General features: G+C 40.9%; 1 protein-coding gene across 1 annotated transcript in view; it reads right to left on the reverse strand.

The window, feature by feature from the left end:
- Nucleotides 1–13,969, reverse strand: part of col25a1 (collagen type XXV alpha 1 chain) — a 227,159-nt gene that overhangs the window by 99,610 nt on the left and 113,580 nt on the right. Inside the window, exons 18-21 of the mRNA XM_078544797.1 lie at nt 7,142–7,186; nt 6,971–7,048; nt 3,387–3,410; nt 2,920–2,964 (exon numbers count right to left, since the gene is read on the reverse strand). Coding sequence (XP_078400923.1) covers nt 2,920–2,964; nt 3,387–3,410; nt 6,971–7,048; nt 7,142–7,186 — 192 coding nt within the window. The remainder of the gene's footprint in view (nt 1–2,919; nt 2,965–3,386; nt 3,411–6,970; nt 7,049–7,141; nt 7,187–13,969) is intronic.

Genomic DNA, 13,969 nt, shown 5'->3' on the forward strand with positions numbered 1-13,969 from the left:
CAAATCTGTGTCATCTTTCTCTGAACTCCATATTTGAATCCCTCTGATCAGGTTTCTGCCCCTGTCACAGTACCAAAATAGCTCAAAGTAACAAATGACATCCTATGTGACTATGTCAAAATTAAACTATCCGTCCTCATTCTTTTTTTCATTCTTTCATAAGATGTGGGTGTCGCTGGCAAGGCCAACATTTATTGCCTATTCCTAATTGCCCTTGAGAAGCCAACAGTAAGCCCTTTCTTGAAAAACTGCAATCTATCTTGTGTAGGTACGACCACAATGCTATGAGGAAGAGGCCTGTTCTCAACCTGTCTGCAGCCTTTGACACAGTTGACCAACCCATCCTCCTCCAATACCTCTTCATTGTTGACCAGCTGGGTGGGACTGCTCCCACCTGTTTCCATTTTCATCTATCTATTCATAGCCAGAGAATCAACAGCAATGGCTTATCTTCCTGCTTCTGCACTGTTACCTCTGGTGCCCCCCAAGGATCTATCCTAGGACACCTCCTCTTTCTCATCTACATGCTGCCCCTTGTCGATGTCGCCTGAAAAAAGTGTCAATTTTCAGCAGCACTGATGACAGGTTTACCTGACCACCAACTTTCTCGACCCCTTCAGTGTCCCTAAATTGTCACACTGCTTGTCCAATGTCCAATATTGGATGAGCAGAAAATTGCTCCTACTAAATATTGGCAACTAGGCCAAAGTTACTGTCTTTAGTCCCTACCACAAACATCGTTCGCTAGCCACTGACTCCATCGCTCTCTCTGGCAACTGTTTGTAGCTGAAACAGACTGTTTACAACTTTGGTATCAACTTGACCTGAAATAAGCTTCCGACCACGTACTTGTGGCATCACCAAGACCGGCAATTTCCACCATTGTGACATCGCCCTTCTCCGCCTCTGCTTATCGGCTGCTGATAACCTCTTCCATGTCTTTGTTACTTCCAGACTTCATAGAATCACAGAATGCAGAAGAGACCCTTCGGCCCATCAAGTCTGCACCGACACGTGAGAAACAGCTGACCTACCTACCTAACCCCATTTACCACCACTTGGCTCATAGCCTTGAATGTTATGACTTGATTATTCTAATGTGCTCCTGATTGATTTCCCATATGCTACCCTCCAACAACTTGAGGTCATCCTAAACTCTGCTGCCTGTATCATGACTTGCATCAAATTCCTTCAACCTATCACCCTTGTGCTCACTGACCTACATTGGCTCCCAGTAAAGCAACGCCTCGATTTTAACGTTCTCACTGTTGTTTTCAAATCCATCCATGGCCTTGTCCTTCCCTATTTCTATAATCACCTCCATCTTCCCAGCTCTTCAAGAAATCTGCACTCCTCTAATTCTGAGTATCTATGATTTTAATCGTTCCGTCATTGGAAGCCATGCCTTCAGCTGCCAAGACTCTAAGCTCTGGGATTCTCTCTCTAAACTTCTCCACCTCTCCACTTCACTTTCCTCCTTTAAAACGCTGCTTAAAACCTACTTCTTTGACAAAGTTTTTACGTGGCTGTCAGTCTTTAGAATGCGCCTGTGAAGTGCGTTGGGGCATTTTATTACATTATAGATGCTTTATAAATATAAATACTAGTTGTTGCTATTGGCATCATATATATATATATAAAATCAAAGCTATATATGCCGGGATTTTACAACGATTCCCACCGCGTGCGGGACCAGAAAATCCTGGCTATAGTCTCAAATTTAATCTAGCCACATCTAGTCTGGCATTAATGTTTACTTCAAGGTAGAGTGCAGTAGCCTAGTGGTTATGGTGCTGCCTTAGCAATCTAGAGATTGTGAGTTCACAATCCTACCACAGCAAGTTTTGAAATTTTATTTAATAAATTTAGTAATGTGTGACCAATAAAGCTGCTGTGTTGTTGTAAAAGTGCAACAGAAATCATTAGTGACCTTCAGCAAAGGCAACCCACCACTCCTACCTGGACTGGCCTGCATGCAAGTTCAGTCCCACGCTATATGGTTGGCTCTGAATGCAATAAATACTGGCTTGTGAGTCTCATTCACATTTTAAGTACAAATTAGTGGTCGCTTAAATGGCAATGTTACCTTTCCTAATATAACCTGCTCTGCCACCTTATCTTATTTACTTCAAGTCAGAACAACTTGGCTTGACTCAATCATTGCCATAAATACACCAATTGGGACATCTCTTGGAATTGTGCATTTTATTGATTCCTAATGTACTAGATTTGAATAAGTATTGAAATGTTTTATTAAAAAGATGGAAAACGCAAATGCTGGAAAACAGTAATATTGGAAATGCAATCAGAAGCTGGAAGGGAAAGATAGGTTAGTGTTTTATGGGAGACCTTTATTAGAGCGACAGCATCAGTTTTTCTGGTAATTTGGATAGAGTCCCAACTAAAATGTTGCTGTATCATTTGCTTCCAGATGCTGACTGACCGACTGTGAATTTGTATTTTTTTTGTTTTATTTTTGTTATGAAAATATCCAGTGTAATAGGGCTTCTTTGTTTTAAGGAAAAAATTATTTTCATTCAATAACCCAATAAGCAGGTTCCACTTAAATAGTGAAACATTTAGTCACGGAGCAGCTGTGCAAGCTTGCATGCAGTTCCTTAATGTTGCTTTATGGAGCTTTGTATAAGCCAGCGTTATTCTGAACAGGTTTGCACCGATTTAACGGTGGACGTGCAAACCCGTGCACATGTTCCACCTGAACAGATCTCACACTGGCTGTGCGTAAATGAACACTTACAATACAAATCTGCTTCCTTTAAAAACAGCAGCATTGACAGCAGGAAACCAAGTTTCACTCTGCACCATCCTTTTCAGTCTATGTCATTAAAATTAGGCTGTCCCCAGTGACTATTGAGAAAGCCCGCTGTCAATCATGGAAAATAAATAAGGATTTCTTACCTTTGGTCCTGGCATTCCTGGAGATCCTTGAGGCCCTGGTGGTCCCTGATGACCCAGAAACAGAAATGAATTACTTTTGCATGCAAAGAATTGAAATATTTTTAGATCAACATCCTTCCATAGGTCATGCAATTTGTTTTTATGAAATCAAAAATAAAAGCACAACAGTACAAAACAGAGCTGGCCGGGTGCAGAATAATAATGTCTACGGTAAAAGGTGCTAAACTAATAGAACACTGATGAAGAACGTAAGCAATGAGTGGTTATTGTAATTCACTAATAAGGTGTACCAAGAAGCTTACATTAATGGCAGGTTATATAGAAACTTTCTTCATTCAGTGTATTAACACTGTTACTGGTCTGAACTTCAGCATATCAGACAATTATTTACAACAGCCTGAATTCATAATAATACAGCCATAAAACATAACAGCTCATGCAGTAACCCTCAGGAACCATCATGTTACCGTCACAGTTAAGGTGGTGATCCTCTGTTGACAATGCCAAAATTAAAGAAAGAAAATGTAAGGACAAACTTGTAAAAGTTTTAACTATTTCTGCAGATTATTTATTTCTGCAGATGGATATGTACTGAAGACATACTGTACATTGAATATATTCCTGAAAGCTGTGTGGCTGATTTTATTTACTAGAGCCCGGAATTTCCTTGGAGCTGCTTCTTATCCATTGCCGTAACTTTACCAGAAACCCCATTTGTGAATATAAATTGGGTTTCCACTGGGCTTCCGATTTAGCAGCTCTGTCCAACTACTGCAGTTCTGTGCTTGCTACCTTTAGATCAATAAAACAATCCTTGTATAGATGCAACAAAGCCCAAGATGGTAGGTTCGCCTCCTTAGTGGCTGATGTACTGATGAACTCTTGTAGGCATTATAAAATAAAGCCAAAGGAAAAGGTGATAAAGATTGTTTTTTTTTCAGCAGGTTCCCGATATTCTTCCTAAATTGACTTAAAATGACCTACAAGCACCTTTCCTATTGGGCCTAAGGTGAGCTTCAAGGCCAACTGCAGGAGAGCGCATCCTATTGGAGAGTGACATTACCTTTTCTTATGTCAGACAGATGAGAGCTGTGACATTTTCAAAATAGGATTAATTTATATACAGTTCTCAACTGTGGCTTACTGCCCATTAGGAGCAGGCTGAGATGGCTTAAACACATTTGAAGCAATTATCTTAGTGTCATGAGAGGAAAGAGTGTTTCATCCTCTCTGCTTGAGCTGGATTCAAGTCCAGAATCAGAAATTAAAGGGCATTGTCCAAAGTCAGTCTGGCAATTTAGCAGTAATTTTCACCATCACCATTTGAGCATAGACCTTGCAGGGCAGTTCACCCACCCATTTTGGAACCTGTCCCATTCCACTGAAATCAATGAAAATTGAAATCGGATGCTTTTTACAACTGATAGACAATCTGCTTGTTACGATAGTATAATCATTTTCATAATATTTTTCTGGTTTATTGTAAAGTAAGTTTATGGGTGTGAGTATAGTTGGGTCTGCCTGTGTGATTTAATTACATTTGGAGTCAGGTAGACTGCAAATTTGGAATTATCAAAAGAAACTAGATGTAGAAATGTGTTTGAAGTGCTAATGAGTAAACATGGATGCTGGCTTAGCATGTAAGGTGTGGAGGGAATTTGCATTTTTAGACAAATGAAGGGATTGTTTGGATTTCAAAGGGATGTTAGTCTGTTTTACAACTAGCCAGATAAGCAAGGCTAAGGACTATGTTTATTTTTCCCAAAAGTTACTGACAATATTAGCAAGTTTAAAGTTTTTATATTATGGGAAAGGTACCATTCCAAAGACATATGGAACAATAGAATTTACATATTAAAGAGAGAGAAACATATATAAAGGAGAATGAAAGGCTATGTGAGGAGAGATCCATGTAAGACCTAACAGGAGTGCATGAAACAACCTCCAAGAAGCCTCCAGCCATTTGTGCATGAGTCTGTTATGTCCAGTAACTGAAGTTGGAGAAAGCCATTTGGAATTCCATTGTTAAATGGGTACTGTGTTAACTTGCTGGTTTTGGTTTTAAATCTAAAATCTATTTTGGACGGCTGCCTTAAAGTGAGTGTGTTACTGGAAGTCAGGTTAATTAGGAATTTTAGGAGTTGTTATAGCAGTAAGCAATTGTTGTCTTATGTATGTGCTTGAAATCTTTTATTTTGTTAATCAATATTTTAATTTAATTTTTAAGATCTCTAAAGGTCTTGGCAGACTCAATACCTCTGAATTCAGTGCACACATCTTGCAAAACCATTGTGATAGTGGGACCAAGTTTCCCTTGTGGATTTGGTCTGCCTGGCACACATCATCTGTCACGTCATAACACTGCTCTACTAGTTTACTGTCCAAGTAGTGAAGGCGAGAATTACCACCTCAGTCTTGTGATTGTGCATTCACAATTATCCTCTCCATGCCAGCAATGCAGATTCCACAAGAAAGGCCGACTAAGGGACCGCTAGAGCTTTAATGCAGATATTCCCACAGGATTTATTTAGATTTTCAATAATGCTTGTTTATTACTGGATAAAATTTTCTAGGATAAAATGTACTTAGCATAAACTGTTTTATTACAATGCAAAAGCCCACACAGATGGAAGAAGCCTTCAAGGTTGTCATGGTAACTGAGATATGAAAACACAATCCAACATTTTAAAACCAATGGGTTAAAAGCTCTCTACAATAACTCCACTTCAAAATAACAGTGTTTTAAAGTTAAACAATATTTGATTAATATATATGTCTGGCAATCTGTGCTCACTGTCCTAGGCAATCTAAAAGGACTAGCTGTTCTTAACAACACATCTGGTACCTATATCTATTGCTATGATATAACCTCAATGGAAAACAAAGTAAGGAGTATATAATTGCACAATTATTTTTTAGCAAACAGTATTATACAGATAGGATAACAGACCAGTATAGATCTGCTACATATGATGAGAGATAGGAATATTACAAGCAGAAGATCATAGTCTTTCATGATACCAATCTAATATTTGCACTCTGAGTTAAGTTTGCCTTTAAAGCTAAATTAAGCTAACAAAAGCTTTGAAGACACTGAGATAAAAAGAACTTCTTATATCAACAGATGCTTGAGACCACAGAAATGAACAGAAGAGCCAGAAATAAAATTGAGATTAAAATAGAGATACTGGGGCTGAGATTCCACAATCTTGCTTTGCTGCCATGACTGTTTTGGCACTGACCTCTGCTCCTGACCTCACCAGAGTATCTGAGTTCAGGGTGGGGTTAGCTAATTTGCGCAATTTTGACTGACTGTCATCCACATAAATAGGGGGGTGCCAACAGTGTTGTTGGAGGGTGGCGGGGGGAGTGTGTGGTGGTGCAGGAAGATACTGCACTGACTAGCCAGTTGGGAAAGAAGCAGCATAACTGGCAGAAAGTGGTCAGAACTCAGAAGGCAAAACAGTTCGGACCAGTACTCTTATTTCCCAGTTTTTACTGGTGTTTCATTTTAAAGTATACAAGACCAGTTCAGACCAGTATTCTTATTTTCCAGTTTTTACTGTTTTTTTCATTCTGGGAATGGTGGAATGGTGGAATTGAGGTATCTATGTAACAAGGCCAATCCCATTTATACTTCCAGTTCCAATGGGTATGCACTCACAACTTAGCACTGGTTGGTTCTAAGTTGACAAGTTCACTCAGAGACCCCATTAGATGCAGGAAATAAAAATGTCAGGCTGGTGCATTAGAAAGTATCTTTTTGAAGGTTGGGGAATGAAGCAGAGCAACTGGTGCTTTACTCTCTCTCTCTGACCAATGCCTGATTTGGCATATGCTGTCATCGAGTGTCCAAAGTGAAAAAGTGCTCAACACTGACACCCCTCACCTTAACAGCAGAAACAACACCTGCAATACAGGATCTGGTGTAAGATCGAGCTATTCCTCCTGAAACGCATGTTGTCCTACATCATATGTTTGATATATATATAAAAAAGTTGTTTTGTGCAAAATCTTAAGGGAATAGAGGGTTTGGTGCAGTTCCACTCACCTGTAGTGCTTGATGGATATGGCCGTTGTAGTCTATTATCTCTGTTACCCCTTGTTCTCCTTTCTGTCCAGGTGGACCCTAAAAGAACATCATTACAGGTCACAGTCAATTCAGGTCCACAAATGGAAAATGTATGACAACTAGAATACTGAAAAATACAAAGCAACGTACTCTGGGTCCCATAGGCCCTGAATCCCCATGGTCTCCACGTTCACCCTGGAACACAGAAATAATCATAATTCAGTTTCAATAGATGTGCTATTACAATTACAGGAAGATCTGAGTGAGAACGTTGAGTATGACGCTAAGTGTGATGGACAGAAATTTCACACCAGATGTATTGTATGGTGGAGATTGGGCAATAACTGTCAAGAAGCAATCCACATTGAGGGGCTCACTTGATAAACTATGACAGTGAATCTCAATGGGTTTCTGTCTTTGAGCTAAGCTTCGTGCCAGCAACTAGTCCACAAAGTTAAACATTTGGATGTCCCTGACTTCAAATATACTTAACACTCTTCAGAATTGTACCAACTCAACATTGAAGAAAACAGGAATCTGGCCAGTTTGGTTAAACCTCAAATTTTGTCAATGTTTTTGCATATATATACAATATAAACACACACCATATATATTCTGCAACATATGCAATCAGATTACAGCCTTCAAATCACTTCCATATATAAGTATACTGTTACAGTATATATGCTATGAAGTATGTGATTCATTTCTTTCACTTATTACAAAACTAATAGCTGATGGTATCCACATTGGAAGAAAAATAACTATGATGATCACCGCCAGTTTATCAATTGACACTTAACAATTTGGATGGAGAATTAACACAGAAAAATTTGATTAGAACATGCTATCTACAGCAAAACCTCATGGTTAAGAACTTCAAAGTTGTAAACTCTCCAGTCGACCGAATACGCTGTGCATCTGTTAAATACCACATCGAGTGGATTATTTATTGCATTGTGTCCCTGTCAGATATTGCATTTTAATGATCTGAATACATTGGGGTGCTCTTTTACTTCTTTCTAAACTGGGCACGGTATCAGCATAGGGGCCGTGCTGCCTTCCCACCATCGACATCGAGAAACCACAACCACGTACAGGTTCAGGGCCTCATTTCAAAGCTATAAATGAGCTCTAGATGCCAAATATTCACTATTCTGCACCATGCTGGGTATGAGAGGGTGGAAATTCAGTTGGCAGGTTGGACCCAGTTGGGGGGGTTGGGGGTGGAGGTGGAGAGAGAGGGGTATAAGGAGAAAGTTGATTCCAGGGATGGAATACGTTGCATGAGCCATCAGCAGGCTGGAGGAATGTTTGTGGATTCAAAAGCAGGCACCTGTTTCTCATAAACAAAGCATTAAAATCTCTGTGGCTGTTTTGTGATTGGCTTTCAGTAGTGCCTTAAAGGGCTGCTGGTTTGGCCATTCAACACCTGGTACAAATACATGGATTATGTGTGGTGCATACTTCACCCATTTTACCTGAAAAAAGCCACTGAGTCTTTCAGCTGGTGAAGCAGCTAGCTGCTTGTTTCAGAGGGGTGTGACGCTGGGCCATCCATTGGCCCACCTGAAAATAGTATCAGGGTGGGCCCTGGACCTCAATAAGGTGACCAAACTGTCCTCTCCCGCATTCCCCATCTTCTCCCACCATTACGGCCGCTTTACCGGAAGAAAGAAAGAAAGGTTCGTGGGGTACCTTCCTGCCCCATCACCAATTAATACCCATTTAATGCCCTGGAATTCACCCAGTGGCAGGCGGGGTCTTGCAATGCCAGAACCCCAAAAAGCAAACCTTGTCGGGCTGCTTGTAGACTTCCATGGGGGGACCCTTGTTCAAAGGCACTCAGTGCCAGATTGAGGGAAATGACATCAGGAAAGAGGGCCCTGAGGGCCAACCCCCTGCCCTTGCTGCCAATATCTCTCCTTTTCCTCCATGAGCCCTCTCTTGCCATCACTCGCCTGTGGCCTGGGCCCCTTGACGATCCTAAGTCTCAGGTGGGTGCATTACTGGCGGCAGCCACCAGCTCCCTGATGGCACTGCCAGGAAGAGCATAGATGCCAGTTTCTTACCAGCCAGCAGCTCTAGGGGGTGCGTTATTTCTTCCCCCGGGGTCTTTGATCATAATAATGGCCCATTGCTGCCTGATTGGCATGAGTGAGCGGGCCTTCCCGAAAGGAGGCGATGCAAGGCTCCCAACAGCTCTCCAGCTGGTGGGCGAGCGCCCCCCTTACCTACATTAAATTCGGCTCAGTGTGTGGTTCCCCAGTTCTTCCCTAAACAAAAAGCACCAAATACGGTGTCATAAAAACAATGTCCTCTTGATAAGTTAACTCCTTGCTCATTGGAAAGTTGCAAAGCCTAAACATTGCAGATATTTCAGACATATAATACCTTTTAATGCAAGACATTTGCATTTTTGAGGGTCTAAGGGGGGTGGGTGGCAGTGGAGGGAGGAGAGTTGGTTGTAAGTGTAGGTGTAATAGGTGTAAGGGAGCACTCATACTAGGTAGAGTAAATCTAAAGGTGTAACAATGTCAACATAAATCAAAGTACAAGTCTAATCCCAATAGTGTGAAGCTAAAAATATTAATAAATTAAATAAAAAAGGAAAAAAGAACCCAAACAAAGTTGTTAAATTTGAAGGGGGCCAACTTTAGACACTTCAGAAGAATTGGCAGAACACACCCAGCAGATTTGAACTTGGTGAGGGAAGTTCAGGAACTACCGCGTTCCTTCAAGGAGGTGGCTCTGAATGCAATGGATCAATATGTAGCCAATCAAAGCAAAGGTACCAAACTTAAAGGCACTCCTGCTGGATTGAAGCAACTCGTAGAAGGAAAACTTGAGGTCATCCAAAACTCTGCTGCCTGTGTCTGAACTCGCACCAAATTTTGGTCACCGTGTGCTCACTGACCTACACTAGCTCTCAGTTAAACAACACCTTGATTTTAAAATTCTCATCCTTGCTTTCAAATCCCTTCATGGCCTTACTGCTCCCATTCTTTGTAATCTGCTCCAGTCCCACAACCCTCAGATATCTGTGCTCATCTAATTCCCACCTCTTGAGCATCCCTGATTTTAATTGCTCCACCATTGGTGGCCATGCCTTCAGCTGCCTTGGCCCTACACTTTAGGATGCCCTCCCTAAACTGTTCTGCCCCTCTTTCCTCCTTTAATATGCTCCTTAAAACTTAGCTCTGACCCAGCTTTGAGCCATCTCCTCTAATATTACCTTATGTAGTTTGGTGCCAAAATTTACTTTGAAAGCTCCTGTGAAGCACCTTGTGACATTTTATGACATTAAAAGCACTATATAAATACAAGTGGTTGTTGAAAGAAATCGTGGTTAAGGCCATGAAAGAAACAGCACAGAATTTAGACAGATTGCCTGGAGTATACGAAATGCATCAAAATGACAAAGAACATTTTTAAATTGAATATGGCAAAGGAAATGAAAGGTAATAACAAAATAAAGGATGGAGTTGGGCCACTTAAGGTACGATTGGTGTGTTTAAGGCGACTATGCTACAGAGGCTGCAGAAGTGTTCAATCAGTTTTTGCCTCAGTCTTCGCTCGGGAAAGAAAAAGTGTGTTGCAGAGCTATGTTGTGATGTTATTCACATTAATACCAGTAAGACTAGCAAACAACTATGCAAACTTAAAGTGAATAAATTTCAGGGGCCGAAGAGATGCACCCGAGGATTTTTAATGAAAGAAGGGAAGACATTGCTGAACTCTGGCATAAATCCTCCAGAAATCGCTGAATACTGGAGAGATACCTGCAGACGGAAATATCCAGATGTTACGCCTTTTTTTTTTAAATAGGTAACAAAGTGACCCAGGAAACAATAAACCTGTGAGTTTGACTTCCATTGTGGGTAAAGTTATGGAAACCCCGATTAAAGATTATATTGTGGAGCATTTAGACAGAAATAACATTATGCAGGTGGAGTCCCTTAAACCCGGCAACCACGGGACTGAGTCCACGCCGGGATTTCGAACTTGCCGGTTTTCAGAATCAGAGCGTCTGAGTTCAGTGAATAGGAGACGCGGGAAAACCAACAAGTGTGATTTCAAAGCACGTTAGCTTAATGGGCATTTCACTGCTTGCAGCAACTGCTAGATGGCACCCAGTGCCTATGAAAGGCCTTAATGGCATCGAAACTCAATTACAGGTACCCTGTACCGCAGCAAGAATAGGCATATGTCCCGATCCCAAGTACGGTATTAGCTAAATATCCTCCCCCATCTCCGCACTCGTTCGGTTGGGGCCAAGGTTTGCTGGAGCGCGGGAAAAGGCTGCCGGATTTGAGGGACTCTACCTGCACAGTCAGTGTGGGTTCATGAAGCTGATGTTTTGTCAGTCAAACCTATTGATTTCTCTTGAGGGTGTGATTAAGGAGTTTGTTTTGGGCAAGGCAGTGGAGGGTTGGTATATTTGGATTTCATTAAGGCCTTTGATACATTTACCGGGGAAAGGGCGGCAATAAAACTAAAGCAAGCAGGAATTAGCTGAAACATTTTCCAATGGGTATGTAATCAGGGGCCTGTAGGAACCAAAGAGTGGAGTACATGGATTGTCATCAACCTGGGAGAATGATACCAGTGGTGCCCTGCAGGGTCCTGTAAAACACCTTCATAATTGACTTGAAGTTGGGGTCAAAAGCTTAGTGCCTAGATTTACATATGATGCAAAGCTAATGAATGGTAGTTGGCTCCAAAACTGAACAGGATAAGTCGCAGGACAAAATAGATATACCTGGGAATTTGGCAGACAAATGGTGGATGAAGTTCAATGTAGAGAAACACCAACATAAGCCAAAAAATTCAGGAAGGAAATATTATTGAAAATAGAAAAGAAAATATGTATGGGAAATAAAAAAAAAAGTTTCTGGGAGCCCTGATTGACGACAAACTGAATCTTTTGTAACATTGCTCAGTGGCAGCGAGTAAAACAAATCAGATGTTGAAAAGTATTAAAAGGCCAAGATAGAACCATAATAGTGAGGTAATCCTTCCACTTTATAAATCACTAGGGAAAATGCACTTGGAATACTGTATACAGTTTTGGTTGCCATAGTGGACAAAGGATATTGCAAAGATTGACAGGATATACAAGAGGGCAACCGGAAAGATTGAGGGGACGGGGGAGGGACTGGATTACAGAGCGATTTTATAGGCTGAGTATGTTCTCACTGGAACAGAGAAAGTTGAGAGTTGACGTGATTGCCGACTTTAAAATTCAAAATGGACTAAAATTATGTAGATTACAGCAAGTTGTTTCAAATTGCCCAGTAAATTAGAACCACAGGTCCTGTGCTTGAAGGGAGGTAAATTTAAACCTCATTTGGAGAAACAATATTTCAAAGAGTGAGTGATGAATCTATGGACAGCCTAGGGAGGCAGTGGAAACAGAAAGTAGTGATTTATTCAAATGTAAATTAGTTGCAGAAAATAATCTTTTGGATTAGTATATGTGTAATTTGAGTCATGAAATTTGGAAACTGTAGTATGTCTGACAGAAACACGTGACTTTGAGCCTCTGATCTTGTTCTCTGGTTTTGAGCCTCTTGTTCTTGTTCTCTGGTTTTCAAACCTTATATGACTGTAGGTTATCCTCACCCCATGTCTGGGTCTGTAGTAGACTAATTGATAGAGATTGATTGGCACGATTCATCATCAACTCCATTATTGTTTTGGCATGCAATACCAGGATGATAGGCAAACCAGATGGCCCTTCATGCTTTTTCATTTAGCAATTCTTACGCTCTTACAAGTTGCAATATCAGTTTGCAGCATTTGATGGTGCTATTTCTTGTTCTCTTTATTGTAAAGGTACAGGCATGACATTATTTTGGCAATGGGTCCCTCTGGATGCAAGAAAAAAGAGAAAATTGTTACTATGGGAGAAGAGACAACCTAATGCTCTCACTTGAGAATTAGATTCATAGCCTCCAGATACGCTACCTGCTCCATTGTTGAGGCAGCTGTGAAATACCTCGGGCTTGTGACCGAGGGTTGCAGACACTCTATTAATACAAGTGAAACCCTGCCAAACAATATAGCCCAGGGGGAAAACCACATGCATGTGTCAGAATGTCTCAGTAAGAAAGAAGTGTGAATGTTTGTGGGGCACAGAGATGAGGAAAGAACACAGCTTGCTTCATAAATGGAAGCTGTTAAGTAAACTTCAGTCTGTGCTTCTTTGATGAGTTACATGTGCACCACATGCAAAAAAACAATTGTCTCCTTCAGAGTCCACTACAAGCATGATGGATGAGTGAGCCCTAAGGAGTAAAATCTTTCATCTTTTTAAATATATAATGTATTACATTTTTGAGGTTTATTTCAACCCTGCCAAGTACCTCCTTTTTACCTGAAACAACTAGATAATTTAGGGTAATGATTGCTCTCTGTCCATTTGCACAGTGATTCTAGTAAATGTTTTGAACATGAGGAGTACTTGTGCAGAAATGGACTGAGTCAGACATTTTGTTCTGTTGCAGTGGTCTTCCAGGTAGAATGGGGGAACAATTCAAGAAGTAGTTGAATGCTTTAGATGGGAAAAGAGGACATCATAGAGATTGTCCGTTCAGCTGCCTCTACACTAACCCTTGCTTTCCCTGTTCCCCTTGCCTATTAGGACAATTCTCCCTCTAGCCGAGCCCCACTATCCAGCTTTGAACTCCTACATCTGTTTAGTTTTGTTTCCCTTTCTTCATGTCCGCTCCAAGCTCATCTTGATCACCCATTTCCATTAAACTGCTGATCACTCAATGACCCTTCCTGGCCCCCATGCTAGCTGACAGTGTAAATATATTCTCTCAGCAGGAACTATCCCAGTGCTTTCAAATCTGCCATCATGAACCCCCACCTCAAAAAAACCAACTTTCTGTCTATGAAAATTAGCGCCCCTTCATTGAATTACCTTTCCTCGCTAAAGCCTTTAGCATGTTGTTGGCTTCCAAATCAGTT

Source organism: Cetorhinus maximus, chromosome 1 (genome assembly GCF_964194155.1).
Source record: "Cetorhinus maximus chromosome 1, sCetMax3.hap1.1, whole genome shotgun sequence".
NCBI lineage: Eukaryota > Metazoa > Chordata > Chondrichthyes > Lamniformes > Cetorhinidae > Cetorhinus > Cetorhinus maximus.